At 38.7% G+C, this 25,138-nt stretch overlaps 2 protein-coding genes across 2 annotated transcripts; both read left to right on the plus strand.

Annotated features, from left to right (window-relative positions):
* The first annotated feature begins 3,696 nt into the window (after positions 1–3,696).
* On the plus strand, positions 3,697–4,514 carry LOC123646712 (interferon alpha-5-like). Its single transcript, XM_045563982.1, has one exon. The coding sequence runs from the start codon at positions 3,790–3,792 to the stop codon at positions 4,357–4,359; it is 570 nt and encodes a 189-aa protein (XP_045419938.1). The 5' UTR covers positions 3,697–3,789; the 3' UTR covers positions 4,360–4,514.
* An 8,554-nt stretch (positions 4,515–13,068) lies between these two features.
* Positions 13,069–13,656, plus strand: LOC123646117 (interferon omega-1-like). The gene has a single exon (XM_045562784.1). It carries the CDS (start codon positions 13,069–13,071, stop codon positions 13,654–13,656), a length of 588 nt encoding a protein of 195 aa, XP_045418740.1.
* Positions 13,657–25,138: the final 11,482 nt, after the last annotated feature.

Here is a 25,138-nt window from a genome sequence, read left to right on the forward strand (position 1 = left end):
CATGTGACTCCAAACTGTCCAATCAAAATGGTTCCATGGTGACCTCGAGCCACTAGGGAGGTCCCAATCCAGTACTATAAAACAGGTCCTCCTAGACCATAACCTCAATCTCTTTTTCCTGAGGCAGCAATGGGTCCGATCATCATCTGTGGTGTATGTATATCTTGCTCTTGCCCTGTAATCCTATCTTGCTCCCCCTTCAATAAATTTCACCTCATGCTTGCCTTACTTTGGTGTATCAGGTCATTCTTTGACCATGTGCATCCAGGAACCCACATTTTCAGACTAAAACCTGACAATGTGTCATCGCAGTTTTTATTGGCATTTCCCTAGTTACCAATGATGTTAAGTACATTTCTATGCATTCATTCACATTCCATGGATTGTTTGTCTTTATCTATTTGGAAGCATTTTTTTATATATTCTGGATAAAAATCTTTTGACAGATATATGTATTGTAAATATTTTCTTCCAAATTGAAAGCTGGCTTTTCATTTTTTAAATGGTATAGTTTCTTGATTAGAAAGTTTAGATTATTTAATAAACTTTATTTTAGAATAGATTTAGATTTACAGGAAAATTATGAAAATAGTACAGAATTTTCATACAACCCACACCCAGTTTCCCCTGTTATTAAAGCCTTACGTTTGATAAGCGACATTTGTCTTAATTAATAAACCAATATTGATACATTATTCTTAGTTTTAACCTAATGTTCTTTTTCTGTTCCATGATCCCATCCACGATACCACATTACATTCAGTTTCCTGACTCCTTAGTCTATTCTGAGCTGTGACTTTGTTTAGAATTTCATTGTTTTTGATGCCTTTGACAGTTTTGAGGAATTCTGATCAAGTATTTCATAGACTGTCTCTCAACTGGTATTTATCTGATATTTTTCCGATGATTAACTGGGGATATGGGATTTTGAGAAGACCATTTTTAAATTGCCACTTTTTCCACAGCATTTCTAGGTGACATACTGTTGACACAGCTTACCATTGTGGATGTTCAACCCTATCACCCGGCTGTGGTAGTGTTTGTCAGGTTTTCTATGGCAAAGTTACTCTATTTCCCCCTTTTCCATTCTGCTCTCTTTGGAAGAAAGATACTGAATGCACTGCACATGTAAGGAGTGGAGAGTTATGCTACACATCCTGAAGGGTGGAATATCCATAAAGTGATTGTATTCATCTTCATGTGAAATTTGTTTCTTCTGTAATGTTTAATTATTCGATAATTTATTTATGTCACCATGGATTAATGGACATTTATTTTTTACTTTTAAATATAATCAAATACTACTTTATTTTGTTGCTCACATTCTTCCAGGGTCAGCCATGGTGGAGCTCTTTCAGCTGGCTCCTCTGTCCCTTTGACATACTCCTGTCACTACGTATATGTCACTGTGCATGTGTGTTCTACCACTTCCCTTCTGGCACTTTAAGATGCTCCAGGCTCATATTGTGTCTATCCTGCCATAGTCCTATAATTCACTATTTCTCCAAGAAGTCCTGGCTCTTTGACTAGAAATGGTATCAGTGACCTTGATCTGGGTGCTAGATGTGCTTGTTCCTACTAATATGTCATTGCTTTTAACCCTTCTCTAGTGACAGAGCGATGCAATAGATATGTTAAAACCAACCTTTAATAGAAGTATTAAAACCAACGTATTTATAAATATTTGTATGTGCAAAGACAGTATCTATACTAAGGTAAATGGGTTCATTCTGACATCTACAACTCTAATCCATTACCACTGGAAACATGCCACTCTCATCCCCTTATCTGTAAGCCCTCACTCCATCAATGAGAAAACTTATTCTCACCACTTGACATGTCCTTTGAAATTATTATTATATCAATTCCTTGCTTCTTGTTAGAGATAGGACAAGAAAAGTATTGATCTTCTGAGTTTATTTATCCAGTAGGGGAGAATATGGTGCAATTAACACTTACTATTATCCAGAGAGAATATTGTACTCTTGAAATTCGCCTTCCTTTCATTTTTCTTTCTTTTCTTTCTGTCTTGTGGTTGATTTGACTTCCTCAACTATCTGTGAAGGCTGCATTCAGCAAAGCTGAAAAGAGCCCCTGGACCAGGAATGTCTACTTTTCTTCCAGCCCATGCCTGCTCAGCACCTTGAGCTACAGCCCTCCCAGCGCTTTGCTTCTGCTCTTCCCCATCCCTTAATCCATCTTGGCTGGGCTGAGTGTAGCCAAGTTATTTGTTGTCATTGTTTATTCTTGGTGGGGTAGTGCTTCCTTTCTACATTTTTAACACATTTAGATACACACTTGCACTTTTGTCCCCATTCATTAGGACGAAAAAGGTAGCAACTTTTGCTTTCCATGAAAATGGAAATGAGAAAGAAAGATATCTGGTGTCTTGCTTGCTTTGTAGAACAATTCACTCTGTTATATCTACACTCATTTAGGACATTTAGGGCAAAGATGGTTTCCTTTGGTTTGATACAAATTAATTAGGCTTAGAACCTCTGAAGGTTTGTTTGGAAATTTGAACTTTAATGCAAAAAAAAAATTTTTTAATCAGTATAATGATGTTTTCTCAATTGAGTATTCTCATTGAATACAACATTGCTTCCAAGGGTGTGGAAGTTAGTTCCTGGAAGTGGAAACAAATCTTAAATGTTACAATGTTTTGTGGCCTTCCAAAGTTCAACCCTATTTGTGAAAACCTTACTCCCTAGTATTTATTTTCTTCATTGAATTTTCTGGTATATCACATGAGAAGCATTGACATTGAGATCATCAAAGATACACAAAATGTATCTAAAATCAGTACTACAAACCTACAGTGAATGGATGGCTGTGATTGGAGGACTTTCCAAGGTTTACTAGGTCTCAAAGTCACATCACGGGAGAGGTAGCCTCTGTATACATATGTGCTGTCATTGGCTGTCTTCTGGAGGTTGTTTTGTTTGACCGCTAACATTTCTGACTGTGTTGTGGGCTTACAGAATTAAATACAAATTCATTATAATTTATTTAATTCTATTAAAGTCCTCAACATATCAACAATTATGTGAAGCAGCAAAGAGAAAAAAATCATGACAATATCTGGATTAATTTTTAGCAGCTAGTGAAGTTAAAATGTTCTTATGTGAAGCAAAATTAAAACTTAAGTACACTAGAAATAAACGTTAAAGAAATAATTTAAGTTTTAATAGTCTTTACCAGTTTTGAATAAGTTCTAAGTATTTCATTACATTAGATATCATATATTTCATAATTTGAGACTGTTTATATAATTTCACACATTATTATTTATATAAGTAAATAAGTTAAAGTCACTAATGAAATTTAGTTAGAAGTTAAGTTAAAAGTCATTAGATTTTATATTTAGCTTTTAACTTTTAACTTAATATTTTCATTTGGACATTTTTAACCCTGCATTGAATAAAACAGATAAAGTTTGCAATTCATTATATAAAAGGTGGAGAAATACATAGAATACATAAATAGATGTATAATATATCTGTATTAAATTTTTATTCTGGCTTCAATTAACATCTAAAAAGGGGTCAAGGAGTGGGGGAGACAATAATGAAAACAAAATGGTTGAAAAACACTGCTCTAAACCCATGTAGAGAGTGCATAAAGAAAGCAAAAACAGAAGTAGAAAGTAATGTGGGGACATTCAGAAAGTGGAAACTAGTACATTTCCTATTTAAGGCCTATGCACAAAGCAAGGTCTTCAGAGAACCTAGAGACCAAGGCTCAGAGTCACCCACCTCAGCCAGCCCAGCAGCATCTGCAACATCCCCAATGGCCTCGCCCTTTTCAGTACTGATGGCCCTGGTGGGGCTCAGCTGCATGTCCATCTGCTCTCTGGGCTGTGATCTGCCTCAGACCCATGGCCTGGGTAACAGGAGGGCCCTGAGACTCCTGGCACAAATGAGGAGAATCTCTCCTCTCTCCTGCCTGGAGGACAGAAATGACTTCAGATTCCCCCAGGAGGAGTTTGATGGCAACCAGTTCCAGAAGGCTCAAGCCATCTCTGTCCTCCATGAGATGATCCAGCAGATCTTCAACCTCTTCAGCACAAAGGACTCATCTGATGCCTGGGATCAGACCCTCCTAGACAAATTCTGCACTGGACTCTATCAGCAGCTGGATGAGCTGGAAGCCTGTCTGATGCAGGACGTGGGAGTGGAAGAGACTCCCGTGATGAATGAGGACTCCATCCTGGCTGTGAGGAAATACTTCCAAAGAATCACTGTCTACCTGAAAGAGAAGAAATACAGCCCTTGTGCCTGGGAGGTTGTCAGGGCAGAAATCATGAAATCCATCTCTTCATCAGCAAACTTGCAAGAAAGATTAAGGAGTGAGGAATAAGACCTGGTCCATCAAGGAAATATTCTCATTGACTGATACACCATCTCACACTTTCATGAGTTCTGCTGTTTCAAGACTCTCATTTCTGCTATAACCATGATGTGAATTGAATCAAGTGTTTCAAATATTTTTAGGAGTGTTAAGCAAGATTGTCTTTAACTCTTTAGGTACTACTGGCTGACAGATGACCATGCTGATAAATCTATTTATTATGTATTTAAATATTTATTTATTTATAAGATTTAAATTATTTTTGTTCAATAATATGTGCATTTTTTACCATATGGTTGATACAATAAAATGTTTTCTATATATAGTCAGTTTATTGTTTTGTTCTGTTTATTAAATTTTTACTATAGAAAAGTTCTTGTATTTGTTTATTCTTTAAAATGAAATGCCTACCTTGATTGTATAACCTAATTAAAGAATGGATGATACAGCTCATTCTTTACCCATCATTCTTACATTCAAGTTATAAGTAAAAAGAGATTTTCTCTAAACTAGGTTGTATGTTGTAGTCAGAAAATAGAGGTGAACATAAAAAATATGGTTCCTGCTCTCTTGTAACTTTGATTTTTGTAGGGTAAGAACACTAAAAACAATAATCATACTTAGTTCATATCAGTTATGTTAAATGCTATAATGAAAAGAAGGAACAACTCACTAATAAAATCCTCTTAGCAGAAGATAGACCAAAGTATGCCAAGAAATAAAAATAAATGCAGGGATATTCTTTTTGTACATTGACTCTTAAATATCTAAGTGAAAATGCCCCTTGCCATTTGGATACATGAGTTTGCAATTTGCAAGAACTACAATGTCTGGGAGTTCATAACTGACAATCGAAAGCCCCAAAATAGAGGTGGTCATGTGGGGAGAGACAGGAGAGGGAGAAAAGGACTGAAACTTGATTCAGAGGACCTTCCATATTTAAAGGGAGAGGAGAGAAGAGCCACTCTGGAAACAGAGATGGAATACCTTACATTAGAGAGAAGAGGGAGAATGGTGATAAAAGTGTATTTAAGGAAATCAATGTGCTTAGAAGAAGAATCAATGGACTTGTGGAAAATGTGCATTGAAACTGCCAACGACATCAGGAAAATAGATGGCACGACGATGTCAGTGAGAGCTTGTTTGGAGGAATTAATCAGCAAAGACCTTATTGGAGTAGGTAGAAGACAGAATGAGAGAATTAGAAATGAGGAATAAGATACATAGAACACAGTTGTGAGAGGTTTGCCTTTGACATGGAGGGGATAAACAGAGTTGAACTTGGAAAAGAATGTGGCTTATTTTTTTATGCAGATAGTTTTTCCTTTTCAAAATATGTATGTCTCTGGATAGATTTTATGTCTTTGATATATTGGCAAATCATATTAATATGCTTAATATATTATTTATTTTAAATCATAACATATTAAATTATTTACAATTATAATTGATCATTATTTTAATACTATGTTGAGTATGAGTAAAACTGGCAAATTTCCTTCATAAAATAAAATTAGGAAACTGGATCAGAGAATCCCTTTCTCAATATTAAGGTAAAGAAAAAGAATTGGTCAAAACAAGGTGAAAATACAACATGCACCAACGAAATCCAGACACCAAGAAAGAATAGTGTGTAACTCAGAAGTAAAAAGAGATTTAACAATTATTACAGTAATTCAAAATACCAAACTTACAACATCAGATGTAAATAATAATAAGGAGTTTTACACTGAAATCCCATTGTGCTTGCATGTATATGTGATGTTGAGAACCCCATTTAATCTCTCCAAGCCTCAGTTATCTCATAAATAAAATGGGCTCAACATATTTATATACTTGTTGTGAATCTTAAATGAACACATGCATTTCAAAGCACTTAACACAGTAGTCTCCATTAAGTAAGGAGGTAAAATATGGGACGTATTTTCCTATTTTTCTTATAGCTATAGATGAGAATATTATTTGTCTTTTTATAAAATTCTTAGGACCTGTGTCCTACCCTTCAGTAACTGGCTTCCAAAGGAGACAGCCTAAGAAAACATATTCTGTCACGAATTTTAGAGAGGCTCAAAAATTGTCACTCCTCATTTCAAAGAAGTGCCCCATTTATACTCTGTCACAAAATGGTGGCTTGTATAAATACCTGAGACAGGGGAATAAGCATTTAGGTCAAAGTACACAAACACTGTGCTGTTTGTTTGCTGATGCCAGCACCTGGCACATTCCCATCCCCCCTCCCAGCATTCCAGGACACACTCCCACATCACCTGGGTTTCCTTCCTCTCGAGGTAGACTCCCCATAGGACACAGTCATTCACTCCCTTCACCTTCCTGTCCATTCACAGAGCTGCTTTCTGTTGTGTTGTCATTTGGGCTTCGTGGTTTCCCTAAAGAGCAGAGCACCACAAGTAGAAAGCGGAAGTGACATAACATTTCTAGGTTGTGCAGAAACATCTGCAGAAGAGCTTTTCCTGGATTTCCGTTGAATGACATAATAGTAGCTGTAAAAGGAAAGAGAAAGCAGGAGCCAGTAGGGCTTGTGTTGGGGCTTCTGAAAACCTCCCAGGGGAAGACAGCCCCCTGGTGTGACAAGGGCAGCAACCAGGACTGGACCTTACCAAGACCTTAACCACTTCCTGGGGATTTCTCTTCCTGCTGCAAAAAGGCTACTCCTAGGCAAGAGCAGAGTCTTTGTTGTCATAAGCCTGTTTCCTTACTGTTGGACTATTACAAAGAGAATGAGATTCTGCCTTCAGGCAGGTCATGGACTCCTTGGATTTGGCAGTTACAGGGACAGAGACACTTATTCCCTTCCTACAGCCTGCTGTGCTGACCAGTGTTGCCTCCCTAGGATCACCCCCTTACCATACTATGGGGCTCCAGCGAACAGGTAGAGCTGCCAATCTGGGTGTGAAATACAATACCATCCAGAAAAAGCTATCCTTGTTTAACAGTACATTAAACAACTCTTAACTGTTCTTTCTTAATTTCACAGATTCATTACTAATATTAGACTTCAAATACTAACGGTAGAAGAATATTCTGTCACTTTGAATAACCATCTTGACACCTCAATAGTAAAAACTCTGCCTATGTAGCAAAGAGCTAAAGAATGTGAATGAATAAGATCATTGTTCCCTGAGAGCTAGTCAGGTTTATTTATTAAATACATTTATTAAATGTATTAGTTTTGATATAATTTGAGTGGCATTCCTGTAATCAGCACTGTGTGTTCATTAAGGTATTTCACCAGGCAGTGTGTGTGAATTGCTGAGGTAGCAGGGACTAAGGGCCTGCAAATGCAGAGGGATCTCTTGAATCTTTTCCTCAGGCTACACACTCAATATTGGATTTGCTGCTGTCAAACTGGGAGTGGACCAGGGCTCACTCCTTGGATCAATTTCAACAAATTTTGTCCTTTGCAGTCTTCTCCTTTTCAAAGGGGAGGATGGAGAAATGTAGGAAGTGGACAAGGCTTGGCTTCCCAGCCTGTATATGTGAGGCTTCTCCAGAGAAACAGAACCAACAGGATGTGTACATGTATATAAATATATACCAGGGCTGTCTGGAAAGCATCCAGCCGTGTTACCAATAAAATATAACATGGCTGGATTCTTTCTGGACAGCATATATATATATATATATATATGCACACACACAAACACAGACACACACACATATATATATATGGCGATAGAGATTTATTTTAAGGATTTCTCTCACATGATTGTGGAAGCTTGACAGAAACAGAATCAGCCAGCAGGCTGGAGACCCCAGGAAGAGGTGCAGTTTGAGTCCACGTGTGGTCAGCTGGCAGAATTCCCTTTTCCTCTGGGGAGGTCAATCTTTTTCTATTCAACCCCTCACCTAATTGGATGAAGCTCACCCAGATTATGGAGGACTCAAAATCTACAGATTTAAAGGTTAATTTCAGCTAAAATATACCTTCACTGAAACATTTAAAATAATGTTTGACCATATATCTGGGTATCCTGTCCTAGCCAAGTGGACACCCAAAATTAACCTTGTCACTGCCCTTCCCTAGTTGATGTCCTAACACACTTCCAATGTCATTCCTCTTCCATTCTTTGAAGGTGGTTGATGTGCTTTATATACGTTACATAAATTTCCTACATTGTTTGTTTCTAGGTGAGAAAAACCTGTGATTGGGCTCCATTCCATCACCTTGTCAGGAAAGTCTCTGCAGCCATGTCCTTTTCATAGGAAGATGCTAGAAATTTGTGTACATTAAAAAATAGTCACCATTTTTTTGTAGTTTAGCTATTTCTCATGAGCTTAAAATTATATCCCAGGTCTCCTCTGTTTTATTTAAAGTCTAATCTTACTGTCAGTTCTCCATTCCATCAAGATTTTATTATTATCTATGGTATGAGATGAGATTTTACATTGATTTCTGCCTTTATTGCCAACCAATCATCCTGAAACCATTTATTGAAAACTTGTTTCCACCATATTAACATCAGACATACCTTCTATCGTAAACTGAATTACTACAGATAATACAGTTTCAAAGATTATATGGTCCAAAAGTCTGGTTACCTGATTTTCTCCTATAGCACACTGTTTTTAGTATTACAATTATAAACTAACTTCATTTTCTAGTGGAGATAGGCATGCAAAGAATTATTCCTCTCCTATTTTTTTCAAATTATTACAAATATACTCTTCCTGTTTAAAATATATTCCATCTACAATGTAGAACATCGATTTCATAAAAATCACCGGCTCTTGAGGATGCACAATTTTAAAACACTTGAGGATTTCCCATGGAGTGGGGGTTAAAATATAGTTATCATTTTCTTATACATATAAATATCATAATAGGGAACTGTTCCTTCCCTCCCTCAGTAACTCGGATAAAAACATGGGCTAAAAAATGCAATTCTGGGATGTGTTCTGGAGAAGACTGACAAATAGTCACTCTTTACATAGAAGATTAGTCTTATTTGTATATTCAGTAAGGAAAAGGTGGCTTACAGAAATATCTGGAAGAGAACTTAGTCTCCTAAGGTGAAGTGAAACATACCTGTATGTACTATTCATTTACTGATCCTCATACCTGGCACGCTTACCCCTCCCTCGTTTCTCTGGATTCCATTCCTCACTCCCATATCACGATAGTTTCCATCCTCTTCCTCTAGAAATCCCCACCGTGCTCTCCTCTTCACTCATGAACCTGCGGTGCCCACACATACAGCTGTTTGCTGTTCCCCACTGGGATTTGTCCATCATCTTCCGCTTAAGTTTATAAAGCCACTGATTAAAAGCAGAAGTTGAATGAAAGTGATGGTTTTTCATAAACTCTTATATAAAAGGCCTTTTTTCTTTTCTTATGATAAATATTTCCGGAAATGAGGGAATTTTCCTATTACAATGATGTAACAGTAGCTGTAGGGAAAAGGAAATGAAATAAAATATGTGGGGCTATTATAGCATTTACAGGGGAAGAGCGCCACCTACCGGCCAAGATAGGCAAAGACAGCAGTCATGCTTTCCTGTTTATACAGAAGTCTGTCCCCTGGCAGATTTTTCTTCCGAACTACAAAGAGGCTCTTTCCTATAAAGAACTGACCCTGGTACCGGAATAAGTCCATTTCCTTAACTTTTGTGTCTTAGAAAGGAAAAATATTCCCAACTTCAAGTAGGTCATGTCCTCTTTGAGCAATGGGCAGCTATGTGGGGAGAGAGAGGGCCAGAATGCATCCTTCGCCTCCAGCCTGCTCAGCCTTCCAGGGCCTCCTGACTCATCAGTCCTACACCAGCCAATCCGAGTATGAAACTGCAAGGGAAATCAGGAAAAAAATCTTCTGTTTGATGGTGCATTAGCTCGTTCTTTAAAGTACATTAACAGGTTTATAAATTTATCCCTGTTATCAGATCGTGTCCCTTAACTTTATAATCAAGACAAAATTCTCATTCTCACTTTGAATAACGAATGAGCTTGCATCATTTCCACCTTGACTCAGTAGTTAGAGCTGGAACAGAAACAAAGGAATTTCAGAGAGCACAGTGTTTGCCAACTGACACCTGTGGAATCTGTCCAACACTGTAATTAAAGAAGTTAATCAGAAAGTGTGTGTGAATTGCCCAAGTGTGAATTGCTCAGGTAGTAGGGAGAAGTTTCAATGTAGCAGGGATCCCTCAAATCTCTGCCTCAGGTTAGAGACAATCTCTCTCCTATGCATGGGATAGAGGGCCCTTATTTCATGTTAAAGGATTTTTTTCCTCCTTCATATTGTTTCCTCCTTCATCCCTTGTAGGGAAACCAGTTTAGGAGCAAGGCCACATGGATATTTTTTAATAAACCAGGCTCTGTCTTTATGATTTCCTAATGCTTTTTGAATATTTTGACCCCTTTCATTCTTTGGTTACTGCTTTTTTTTTATAATCTAACTTTTAAAATTACATTTCAGGGTGCAAAAGTTCTATGATTTGGCCCTTTACTGTCACCTTGCCCTGGAAATCTCTATAGCCGTATCTTGTTTCATATCCTGAATTATTAACTTGTTATTATTCTTGTATTGGGGAACCAAGCTGCAGGTCTGGGCAGACCCCGGCAGGGGGTGCGGTGGAGGCTGTGAGCGCTGAGCTCCCCGACCTGCCTGCGTCTGGCTGAGGAGTCAGACTTTACTCCCCCGGCCCCCACCCCAGCAAAGCATATCTAGTCCCCCGAGAAGGGGCCCAAGGAGGCAGAGCTCAGCACCCAGTGCCCAGGGAGACATGATGCGGGGTCACCATGCAGCGCCAGCTGGAGACAGCCAAGGTTAGTGACCCTCAGGAGCAAGAGTATGAATGTGGCCCCACCGGGCCACTTCCTGTCACGTGATTCATGAGCTGCAGAGGTCAAAACCCACTGATGTCCAGTCTGCCACCGAAACAGAGTAAATGGAGGGATCCCTGCCCAGATGGTCTACACTGACGGAGCTGGTAAAGAATCCAGATGCTCATCTGTGCCTCCATTTAGATGCTTCCACGTTCTGACTCCCTCAGGAGGAGACTGCACCAGACACACGACTGTCATTTGCTAGAAAACCAAAGCGCACATCGTGAACTTGAAGTTGAAAGAAGCAGCAGCAGAAAAATGAGAAAAATGGTGTGACCCTTTTGCCTTAAAATATACTTCATCATGAATCAGAATAAGCAATGCAGGAGCAGGAAGACAAACCTTTCCCGTAAACCACTATGTGAAAAGAAGTTTTGAAAATTTTAAATGAACAATTACAAACAAGTAAGGGAAAGATGGCTATTTTTTCCTGACAGAATAGCCGGGCCTCACTACGCTGCCTTGTCACAGTGAGTCAGAGGAACAAAGAGCCCCAAGAGAATCACGCTGACTAGATGGACCAGTGGAAATCAATAGTTTCTGTAACATCAGCTTCTAATGAAAGACACCATCACTGGGTCCTTCTCTGACCACCTGAGAAACACTGAGGGTAACAACAGTTTAAGTAAAAGAATTGAACAATAACAATCAGATCTGGCAAAATAAAAACTATTTGACTAAGAAGGTAAAATGATTGTAATTGGATAATCCCTCCACCTCTTTAGATAAAACAAACTTTTACTATCAGAATCTGATAACTGTTGACACTATACTTGGGGACATGGGTTAGGTGAGGAGGAAGTCACCACTGAGAGCTAGGGTCCTAGAGTGTCCAGGGGCAAGGGCAAGGGTCTTGGAGAGTTAATTGTTCTGCTGACAAAGAAACAAGTCTCTCCTCAGTAAAGGAGTTCTAACGTCATCAGGGAGTGAGTCTGGAAGAGTTTGGGTTGAGGACACTTTGTTATTCTGGAGGGAAAGGTGTTAGCAGATATGATGACCACCTTGTGGGTGAGGTGGTGCTGTGAGTATAAATTATCTGGGAATTATAATCTCCACTCCCGTATGCACCAGGATTTCTGCTAGGATATTGACACAGCCGGAGGAGCACTATAGACCTCAGTCAGCAAATGGTGGGAAGAAAGGTCAATGTCTGTATTAATCCTGACCTTGTGGCCCCAGTGAAGCATAACCACGTGGACCTCCATGAATGTTTCCTAGAAGGAAGAAAAACATGAGAGAAGCTTGTTCACTAATCATCATTATCCTCTTGGTGACTAAAACAGCAAACAAATCTCCCTTTTTTGTTGCTAAAGAGCTTATTTGCCACAAATGGTCTGGTAAAGCCCTAACCAAATAGAGAAACCCAAGGGACCTGACTTCCTATGCAAAGGAAGGAGGGCAAAAATGGAAACTAGGATAAGTGCTAAAAATGTGTGCCTGGAACAGAGAAAAGCTATATAAATATGTGAAGTTTGTGTCTGTGTGTGTGATCCTTTACATACATATAGTATCACATACACTTAGGACTTTAGCACTAAAACATTTTCCATTTCATTGATAAGTATACATTTGTATTTATACATCTAAAGTTTACTTTTATTAAAAGGATTTGTTCTGTAAGATTTGGATTCAGTCAAAAGGCCACACTCAAGGATCTAGTAGACCACAGGTTCCCCACCCCTGGAGGGAGACTACACAAATGAAAACAAAAAATGAAAGTAAAAGTGTAGAGAAATGTTCAGAAAATGAAAACTACTTGTTCTCTATGTTCCCTATTTAAGAGCCATGCACAGAAAGGATGTCTTCAGATAACCTAGAGTCCAAGCCTCACCCAGACCCCAGCTCAGCCAGGACAGCAGCCGCCTCACTTCCCAATGGCCCTTCTGCTCCCCCTACTGACGGCCCTGGTGATGTGCAGCTGCGGCCCTGTTGGGTCTCTGGGCTGTGACCTGCCTGAGAGCCAAGGTCGGCTTAGCAGGAAGACCTTGGTGCTTCTGGACCAAATGAGGAGAGTATCCACTTCCTTGTGTCTGGAGGACAGAAACGACTTCAGATTCCCCCGGGAGATGGTGAATGGCAGCCAGCTGCAGAAGGCCCAGGCCGTGTCTGTCCTCCACGAGATGCTCCAGCAGATCTTCAACCTCTTCCACACAGAGCGCTCCTCTGCTGCCTGGAACCCGAGCCTCCTGGTCAGACTGCGCAGTGGACTTCACCAGCAGCTGGAACACCTGGAGACCTGCTTGGTGCAGGTGACGGCAGAGGAAGACTCTGCCAGTGTGATGGAGAACCCTACACTGGCCTTGAGGAGGTACTTCTGGAGAATTCGTCTCTACCTGGAAGAGAAGAACTACAGTGACTGTGCCTGGGAAGTTGTCAGAGTGGAAGTCATGAACTCCTTCTCTTCATCAACAAACTTGCAGGAAAAGTTAAGAAGCAAAGATGGAGACCTGGGGTCATCTTGAAATGGTTCTCATGGACTAATCTGCCATATCACACTTGCACAGGTGTCTTTGGTCATTTCAAAAGATTCTTATTTCAACTTTAGTCATAGAATTTATTGAATTAATTCTGCAAATATTTTGTCAGAGTATTAAGCAAGTTAAAAAAAACTCGGATCCAGGGGCATTAGCCCCTAATATGTTATTTATTGTTCATTTATTTATTTTTATTCATTTATTTATTATTGTATCTTATATTTATAATATTTATATTTTTCATGTAACAGCTGTTTGCCTTTACATTGAAGTAAAATTAGAAAGCATGTTCATCTTTCCATTTTATTAAATTTTGTATTTTATTATTTATTAAACCAATGAAACAAAATTTCTTGAATTTGTTTATTCTAAAACCAAAATCCAAATGCTGGTTTTCTGAACCAAACCGAAAAATAGATGGTAATATTTACTTATTCATTCACTCCATTCACATCATATGTATAAAGTGAGTATCCAAGTGGCAGATTTTGGAATTGCTATCAAGAAATACAGATGAACAAAACAAATACAATTCCTTCTGTGTTGAAACTTTCACTGTTACAGGAAAAGAAACATAAAAGCAATACCAATTTCACTTATATGAAATACTAAGAAGATAAGTAAAAGGAACTTCAGGTACAAATGATATTGGGAAAGAAATAAAATTAGATGTCCTTTCTATGAGAGACATAAAAGTTCAGAGTGTTATTGGCAGTTGGGAATATGGGTCTAGGAAGAACAGCAGGTGCCATGGGTGAAGGTATAATGTTAATTTGAGATTCTTTATTGCATGTCTGGTAATGAGGACATCGGAATGAATATAGTCACTTATAAATAGAGGGGACAATGAGAGGAGGACCTAAACTTTGTCCTGCAGACCCTCAACAGTCAAAAGTAGGATGAACAAGGAGAGTCTTCAAAGGGCACTGAGTTAGAGTGGCCAGTGCAGTTAGAAGGAGAAACAGGGAAGAGTTGGGGAGAGACTCATGAGGGGAAGACAGTGGTACTTTCAGGGAAGATGAGGGCTGACCTGTCCTAGTGGACCCCAAGACAGATGCCACTGATGACTCTAGCAAGCTAGTTCAGTGGAATTAATGGGACAGAAACCAGATGAGCATAGGTTGAAGAGGAAACACAGAAAGAGGAATTAAGAACACTGCATATAGAAAATTATGTTGAGAAGCATGTTTGTTGAACTAAATTATGAAATAAGGTGGCACCTGGAGAAGAATACCGCATTAATGTCTCTTGCATATTTTTTCATGTTTCTGCAATATCTTTTTAAAGAATCACATTCAGAGAATAGATATATTGGCACAAAACATTGAAAGTTTTTAACATTTGATTTAAATAATTGCTTATTTATTTGGGTAAAATAGTAATTTATCAGTGTTCTAATTAATGTTACTTTGCAATGGATAAGCATTGGTTACCCATTTGCTTGCTCATTTCAGTTATTTTCAGTCAAAGTTGACCATCAGATTTCATTTTATTTTGTCAGTTAATGTTCTCTAGTTTTATGTTTATCATTTACATTTATTTATGACTTTATAGTTTCTAATCATTGATATACACATTTTCTGAAAATTATAGCCATATTCTTTGATAGACATTTGTTTTTAACTTTATCTGTGTTCAAAGAGCTGGACAGTCCTTTGTCATTTAAATTATTAAATGTCTAGAATAGAGAACCAAGCCTCTCTCTAATCATATTCTTCTTTTGACCTGTCATATATTCAGTTCCCTCTCTTATAAATCTGTTTATACGTTCACTTCTTTTTTATCCCTTTTTTAAAATGTATGACTAACATTTAATAATTGTATATATGTATGGGGTACAATGTTATGTTTCAATACAGGTAATATATACTGTGTAATGATGAATTCAGGGTAATTAGCACATCCATCACCTTAAACGCCATTTCTTTGTGATGAGAACATTCACACACCCCTCTTCTAGGTATTTTAAAATATAATACATTATCGTTAACTCTAGTCATCCTACTATTCTGTAGTCCATCAGGATTTTTTTAATCTATGATACAAATGACAATATAAATTGATTTCTATTAGAGTGTCAGGCAATATTCCCAGAATATTTTTTTGAAATTTTCTTTTGTTTCTTATTAACATCCAATACATCTTTACCATAAATATAATTACTACTGATAATACAATATCTTTGAGATTATTTGCTTTATTAATATGGTTAGTGAACTTTCTTCATTGCTATACTTTTTAAAATTTCTAATACTTTAAAACATTTAATTCTTCTTGTTAAGCTAGATAATGCTAAGAATTCCATTTCTTATTTTTTAATTATACAATAATATTGCTTACTATTTCCTAATTAACTTTAAATTATTCTACAGTAGGCAACTTTAGTTTCATGTCTTTAAAGTGCATTATAGGTCTCACTAAAGGCTCTTGAAGTGATAGTGAAGTGGAAATTATGTCATAAGACTATTCAATAAAATATATTTAGTTTCTGGTTTAACAGGGCGTAGAATAAAGTGGAAAACTAACCAATTCATTTTATGAAAATAAAATGATATGACCCAGATAATAAGATCAAGAAAATAAAATCATAGGATGTTCTTATAAACATAAAGATAAAAATACCATGTTAAATGTCAGCAAATCAAACCCAAAGATGTATTGTAAACAACTAGAATTTATCCAAGACCTCTATGATAATTCAAGATAAGATAATCTGTTCATGTAATTCATCACATTAGTGTGTGAAACAGAGAAAAAACATACACTAATCTCTTTTTTAAAAAAATAAACTTTATTGTGCATATTTAAGGTATACAACATTATGTTATTGGATACATACAGATAGTAAAATAGTTGCTATAGTCAAACAAGTTAACATATCCATCATCTCACATAGATACCCTTTTTTGTGGCAAGAGTAGGTAAAATCTACTCATTTAGCAGAAATCTCTAATATATTAATAGTACAATTTTATTAGCATTAATCTTCACATTATACATTCAATCTCTAAACTTGTTCTTTCTATCTATCTACTACTTTGTATCCTCTGACCTACGTCTCCCCATTTCTTCCCCACTACCCTGCTCCTGGTAACCCCTGTTTTAATCTCTGTCTCTGTATATGTAACTTTTTTTTTTTTGCTTTAGATTTCACATACAAGTGAAATGATACTGTATTTTTCTTTCTGTGTCTGTCTTATTTTGCTTAGCATAATGTCCTCTATTTTCATCCATGTTGTGGCAAATGGCAGGATCTTCTTTTTTAAGGGTGCATCCCAGTTTTTTTATTCATTCATCCATTGACAAACACTTAAGTTGTTTCCATATCTCAGCTGTTGTGAATAATGCTGCAAAGTACATGAGAATGCAGGTATCCTTATATGGTGGTGATTTTATTTATTCTTGGTATGTATGCAGAAGAGGGATTGCTGGGTCATATGACAGTTCTATTTTTAATTTCTTTAGGAATCTCCATACTGTTTTTCATAAAAGCTGCACCAATCTGCAATCTCACCAATGGTGTGCAAGGATTCCCTTTTCTCCACATCTTCCCCTACATTTTTATCTTGACTTTTTGATAGCAGCCATCCTAAGAGGTGGGAGGCTGCTGCCCTTACCCACAGCGATGTGGTGATAATCAGATGTTGTGCAAAACTTTAAAAACATTATTTTAAAATTTTAATTATGGTAAAATGCACATACCATAAAATCTACCATCTTGTCTTTATATGAACAGTTCAGTAGTGTTAAGTATTATTCATATTGTTGTGAAACGAATCTCCAGAACTCTCTTCATCTTGCGAAATTGAAACTCTATTCCCACTAAAGAATAACTCCCTGTTTCCTCCTCCCCCGAGCCTCTGAACTTTCTGTATCTATGAATTTGACTCAGCATCACTAATAATTAGGGAAATGCAAAAACCACAATGAGATACCACCTCACATCCATTAGGATGGCTATTATCAAGAAAAAAATAGAAAAGAAAACAAGTGTTGGCAAGGATGTAGAGAAATAGGAATCCCTGTGGGAATACAAAATGGTGCAGCAGTTATGAAAAAAGTACCTGATGTAAGTGGAATCAGACAGCATTTGTCTTTTTGCGACTGCCTTATTTCATTTAGCATAATGTACTCCAAGTTCATCCATGTTGTAGCATGTATCAGGATTTCCTTCCTTTTTAGGCTAAATAATACTCCATGGTATGTACAGAACACATTTTGTTTATTTGTTCATCGATCTGTGGACATTTGGGTCATTTCTACGTTTTTACTATTGTGAATACTGCTGCTGTAAACATGGGTATATATTAATAAATATCTTTTCAAGATGCTGCTTTAAATTCTTCTGTATATACCCATTAGTAGAATGGCTTGATATATGACAATTCTATTTTTAATTTTTGAGGAACTGCCATACTGTTTTCTATAACTACTGTGGGGGCTGGGCCTAGAAGAAAGGATGGATGGATGGAAAGAACGTGAGCAGGTGAATGAAGGGTCAGGCGAAAACGCCTGCCCCAAGCTGCTTGTTCACTGTGTGCAAAGGTCAGCTGAAAACAGCTGACCTGCATGGATGTTGTTAAAGACATTAGCAAAGGGCCCTGATCTTTTGCACGTGTCCTTGGAAATAAAAACGGGAAGGAAGTCAGCTGGGGAGGCCATTTTTTCCTTCAGGCTTTGGTCTTGTCTCTTTTCTCTGAATACTGCGTGTTTCGAGCAATCATTCCTTGGGCACTTCAGCGAAAAGCTACCGCTACAAGCGGTGACCCCGACAAGACTCAGGAATGTGCACGCCCAGTGATCACTTTCATCATCTGGACTGCAAGGGGAGTCATCCCGGTAAGGGACCGTCCCACCCGCTGCTTTGGGAAAGGGACGGACGCGGGTAGTTCGGAAGGGAATTTCCAATTGGGGCAGCACCTGACAAAAGATCAGTGAATTTATCTGCGCACTTTGCCACAACTCTTAAAGGCTGCCCAGTGTTCTGTCGAACCAAAAGCTTTACAACAACTCTTCTGCGCAGTAAGACAGCATTGCCCCTGGTTCCCAGGTGAGGGCACGTTAGATTCAGAGCTCTGGGAGCAAGTAGGGAAGGTTTCTAAGAATTTTAGGGGAGTCCGGTGGCCCTTGCTGTGTTAACTACATGGAGCCTGGTGCAAACAGTGCTCACTCCCTTACAGGTTCCCACGGATTCGAATCCATTGGAACCTGCTCCTCCTCCTCCGTCATCTGCTCCTCGGGAGGAGCCGGCGTCCCCTGCCATAAAATTCCGAAATCGTGAGCCATTCTCTCCACCATTACCTTCTGCAGCTCAACAGGAGGAGCAGCTCCGTGCTCCTCCTCCTTCCCCTCTCAAAGGGGGATCTCTATCCCTCCCCTGGTAAACCATCTGCTTTTCAACATTGCCCATGAGAGGGCTAATCTTTACGGGGACAAGATTTGCTAGAACAATGAAATCTTCTTCTAACTACCCAGCCTTCTCATTAGGGGCCACTGCTCAGGTGCATCCAATACAACCCACACCTTTACAATGGACCACTAATTGGTCTATCTGGATAGAGCAGTGGCCCTTAATGAAAAAAATCTCTTGTCCAGGACCAAATTAAAGCAGGACACATAGAACCTTTCCCTTCCCCTGTCCCATGGAACACTCCTGTATTCATCATACCTAAAAAGAACAATAAGTAGTGTTTACTACAGGACCTAGGAGCTCTTAATGCTATTATAGTCCTGGTGGGACCTCTACAACCTGACCTTCCCCAGCTGTCGTTAATTCCAAGAAATTGGCTTTTGATTGTAATTGATTTAAGATTGTTTTTTCACAATTCCTCTACCTGGGATGGCCCTCCTTGTGTGTTAACATGGGGAAGAGGATACGTTTGCGTTCAAACTTCTACAGGTCCCCAGTGGTTCCCTTCCAGACAAGTTTACCTACACCATGAGCTGGAAGAATCAACCCAACAACCTGATTCCACAAATGAAACGTTTCTCCCTCCAGCTGTAACACCATGACGGCCCCTGGGATCACGTGGGGTCAATTGAAACAACTAGAGACACAGGCCTCAGCTATGATGATACAACTGGGGGCTCCTCCTACCCCGGGGGAAGGCTTTTCTGGTGTATTGGGCTATTGTTGCCCATAATAGCAGTCAGGTACCCTGAGAGCTGCTTTGCAGCTTTTTCCTCCTTTTATTTCTCCCAGGCAGTAGAGCCACCGTTAGTTTACTGGGCTCATGTCTTAAAACAGCCTGTGTTTAAGCTCCTAACATGGTGGGACTCGGAGACCCCTCTGTCTACCAATGACTCGACATGGACTGCAGGAGTATGGTTGCCTCCACGTTCCTGGCAGAGAAATGGAACAAATTCGCTTAATATCACAGGTCAGTAGTTTATCATTCCTCTAATCCTCCTGTGTGTTACCAACTTACATAATACAACATGTTCCATTCCTATGACCACCCAAAAGTATGTTATCAACCGGTCATGCTTGGTCTTGTCACTTTCTTTTACTTTCTAGAAGGACGGATCCACCAATTGATGACCTCCCAATGCCATTATGATAAGACACTGGCTGAAGCTTACGTCTCCTCCTCACACTCCGACTCTACTTTTAAATAAACAAAGGGGACATGTGGGGGCTGGGGCTAGAAGAAAGGAAGGATGGGTGGATGGCAAGAATGTGAGCAGGGTGAAGGAAGGCACAGGTGAAAACGCCTGCCCAAAGCTGCTTGTTCACTGTGTGCAAAGGTCAGCTGAAAACAGTTGACCTGTATGAATATCGTTAAATTAGCAAAGGGCCCTGACCTTTTGCACGTGTCCTTGGAAATAAAAACGGGAAGGAACTTAGCTGGGGAGGCTATTTTTCCCCTTCAGACTTTGGTCTCTCCCCTTCTCTCTGAACACTATGTGTTTAGAGTAATTATTCCTTCACCACCAGACACCAGAGTGAAAAGCTGCTGCTAGAAACTACTGCACCATTTTATATCCCATGGGATTCCTACTCCTCTACATCCTTGCCAACACTTGTGTTCTTTTTTCCTTGATAGTAGACATCCTAATGGACGTGATGTAGTATCATTGTGGTTTTTATTTGCATTTCCCTAACTATTAGTGATGTTGAGTATATTGTCACGTGCCTTTCTGGCCATTTATATTTGGAGAAATGCCTGTCCAAATCCTTTGTCCTTGTTCGATATGGGTTGCTTGTTTCTTTGTTGTTGCTATTCTCTATGCTAGACTTTTAACCGCCTTAATCCTCTCAAAGTCTTATCCTTTGGTTTTTGAGACACGGTAAGTTCCCAGTTCCTCACCTACCTTACTGATTGTAGCTTTTCTGTAATTTGACCAGGCCTGCATTCTCTCCCAGCTCCTGAAATACAGAAGCATGAGCTGCAGACAAGGAGGCATCTAAATTCTTTTAAATAATTACTACAACAAACTGAACCATCAATAATCATTTATCAAATGTCTACTATGAGTACAGTTGATAACAATAACAAAAATGACAATTTTACTTATAAGTGATTCCTATGTTCCAGGCATTTTGTAATCATTTAATCTCACAAGTCTGAGGTAGGTTCTATTATTAACCCTATAATAGAGCTGTGAAGATTGAGCCACAGTGAAAACAGGTAACTTGTCCAAGGATCTGCAGTAAACTATGCAAGAGGCTAAAAAGCATTTCTGCTTGCAAGGAGGCCATGTTTAAAAAGAAAACAGGAGTAGACCACTAGACAAGATTAGAAATAATGCAGTATTCACAAAAACACTAATTACTAGGTCAACATAACTGCTTTCTAATATGTTTAAATTTTCACTTTTGTTAACACTCATTACAACCTCTCTGCACTGCTCTGAAAACAGAATAAGACATTATGAAAGAGGAAGTCCTGATCACTATCCTGAAGAATTAACTACTTAGCAGCCATTTAAATGCCCTCCTACTTAAAGTTCTGGGCTAGGTGACTTGGGGTTAAAAGGATGTGGCATTTTCTTGCCCTTGAGGAACTTACAATATTTTAGAAAAACATGAACATGGGAAATGATTAGAGTAACAAGACATCCTAAATATGTCAAGTAGGATAATCATGCTTTTCATAGGAATTTACGGAAAGGAGAAAGAAGGGTTTGCACTAAGCCACACAGGTTGTCCTCTTGGAGTAACACAGGAGGGTAGGAGATAAAGCATCGATAAATTTGCAGAAGTGGAAAGTAGACTCACAAGAATTGGGGGTGTGTGTAAGGAAGACAGACCTAGCCTTTACTTTTTTAAAAAACTTACATAAAATAACACTACACATTTTAAAGTATATGATTCAGTGGCATTTAGTACCTTCACAATGTTGTACAACCATCACCACTATCTAGTCAGAACTTTTTCATCACCCTAAATAGAAACGCTGTATGTATTAAATAGTTATCACTCTCCAGTTCCCCCTGACCCTCAAAATGTACATTGTGGCTTCCTGAGCTAGAAGTTGAAGGGGAAAAAAAGTATACACCGTGCCATGACCATGCTAGGCTCACCTTTCCCTCTTCATTCAGGTATCTTGCTTGGGTTTATTTTGTGGGATCAGACTTCAGGTTAGGTTTTTATTCAAAAAGTAGATGCAAACAAAATCGTGTTTTTAAATTGTTTTTACTTCCATGCAACTAAAAATAACAATCGTCTACAAAATATACAAAGCAAGTATTTTACAATTAATATTTAAAAATTATAGACAATAGATATTTTAAATAATATCTAACATATTATTTAAACATATACATATAAAAGTTATTTCAGCTATAAAAATGGATTGTGCATTTCTCTGTTCTTAAGAGCTTACTGAGGCCGGGCGTGGTGGCTCATGCCTGTAATCCTAGCCCTCTGGGAGGCCGAGGCAGGTGGATTGCTTGAGGTCAGGAGTTCGAGACCAGCCTGAGCAAGAGCGAGACCCTGTCTCTATTAAAACTAGAAAGAAATTATCTGGCCAACTAAAATATATATAGAAAAAATTAGCTGAGCATGGTGGCACATGCCTGTAGTCCCAGCTACTCAGGAGGCTGAGGCAGTAGGATCGCTTAAGCCCAGGAGTTTGAGGTTGCTGTGAGCTAGGCTTACGCCATGGCACTCACTCTAGCCCGGGCAACAAAGCGAGACTCTGTCTCAAAAAAAAAAAAAAAAAAAAAAAGGAGCTTATCGTAACTTATGGCATTTAATACAGTTTTATAATAATCCTATATATTTGCTAATATTTATTTTTTTATCCAGTATAAAAAGAGATGAAGATTGCACTTAGAATCTTAGAAAATAGCAATTGAGTTGACCAGATGAACTCTTTTGAGAATTGACAGCTTTCTATTTCCTGAATTTTCCTGAGAGCTTGTTGATAAAAAGCAAGCACCAGCTAATTTCCGCTCTGATAACCTCCCAGGCAGAGAGCTGTACCCCTCTTTAACATACAGATGGATTCCTTGCACACACATCTTCACAGCCAGTCTGCAGTTCTCACTTCCCAGGAGTGACTGTCCCACCTTCTTTTTCTTCTCCAAACAGGTCTCGAGGTCATCAAGCTGCTAATAAATTCTAATGAAAAATTTTTCCAGAAGAGTCTCATCCCAAGCTGCAGGAGAGTCACTGGTGCTGAAGAGGTTAAAGATCTGCTGGAGCATCTCATGCGTGACAGCCATGGCTTGTGTCATCTCCAGTTGTCTCCCTTCCACAGGTATCTGGGGAAATCTAAAGTCAGTCCTGTCCTTCAGACACAACAGAGTGGAGAGCCTCTCCATGTGACTCAAAAAGGTGAATATTTCCCTCTCGCCATGGCTCAGAGGCAGGTCACGTCCCAGAAAGCAGGCGGAGCCTGAGCACAGCATCACCAGGGCCAGCAGCACAGAGATGGGGAGGGCCCCTGGGGAGCAGCATGACTGCAGGATTGCCTGAGAGGGGGAGGCTAGGCAAGTTCTAAAGACTTCTGGGGATGCGTACCTTTTAAATAGTGAGTACTGAAATTTTCATTTTCTGGGTTTTCTGGTTTTCCATTCTTTTTGCCCTTTGCTTTCTATTTGTACTTTTTTTTTTTTTTTTTGGTAAAGTCATCTAAAAGTACAAATTTATTGACAGGAGTGCCCATTCAGTATCCACCACAATATAACATATTTTCTATACCACTGGGATGTTCTGGGAAGAAAGTCTAGACAAACTCAGAGGAAATGTTCATGCAATAAATGGTGACTTTTCCATATCAGCAGGGAATATAAAAGAATATATGAAAAAGATTATGATTTTTCTTAATTTTTTTTCTGATTTATACTTTCCCCATTCTTTAAAAATCTTATATATGTACTTTTAAAATGTCACCTGAGTTGGGGACTATGTCAGAAAATGATAGTGTTCTGGAAGCAAAGATAGCAAGAATAATTTAAAATGGGTTATTTAACCCCTGGATAATGTCTAGAACTAGCAAGTAGAAAGGTAGCTGTATCCTACTCAAGTATATAGTAGTGACTCTGGAATGAGCCAGTGGTGCTTTTCAGTAACTACAGAAAATGGGGATTAGGAATTGAAGTGTAATGTCTCAGCGGGAAAGAGAGTCTAATAGCTATGACAGAGGAATCTGTGGCTGACCTGCCAGGGCTCGTGTCATGGCCCCGGCCTGCACTGGGGTGTGACCTTGGGCACCTCTTTATCCTCCTCTGTTACATGTAAATGATAATCACACATACTTCAGTATGTTGTCATAAAGATTAAATGATAGTTATGTGCTTCTTACAATGCCCAGACAAAATAAGCACTTGGCACCTGAGCCATTTTCACAATGGAGAAAACTAACCCATCCAACTATGGAAACTGGATGGACAATTCCCTGAAATGGTTTGCTTCCATTCCTTTAATTCTCAGCTCAGCAATAAGCATTTTTATTTCTAATTTCATCTCTTATGTGAACATGAGCATGTGAATGGAGGGAGTTCCCCATCCAAATGACTAGCATCTCTTAGCACGTGGGATCCTGACTGCTTGAACATGAACAAATGGCCATCCAGCATATGGTCCAGTTTCTTTTGAGTATGGGCTAATGTGACTAAATCCCCATAATCAGACAATCACTATTTATAGTTTAAAAAGTAAACTGATGGATGAATAAATAAATTTGCTGATCTTGCAAAGCTGAAAACTAGACCTTTAAGCAAGAGCCTACCTTATAGAGCCAGATGCCCTCCTGCAGGGTTCTGTCTGCAGTTGTAAGACATTCTCTTTCACTTGCTGGGTTGAAACCTGTCACTCGGCAAAGCTCTTAATCCTTGGTTGTTGTAGTTATTTAAGTGACATTTTGCCATTTGGATAGAGAAGATGTCACTTCCTCTTCACATTCAGTGCCTTTGGGAATTATTTTTTCATAACTGCTTACTTTTACTATCTAGGAAAGTTAAAACACAAAGGGAAATTCTGATGTCTTGAAAATTATGGAGGAAATATGTTACCTCTTCA

Source organism: Lemur catta, chromosome 10, assembly GCF_020740605.2.
Source record: "Lemur catta isolate mLemCat1 chromosome 10, mLemCat1.pri, whole genome shotgun sequence".
NCBI classification, from domain to species: domain Eukaryota; kingdom Metazoa; phylum Chordata; class Mammalia; order Primates; family Lemuridae; genus Lemur; species Lemur catta.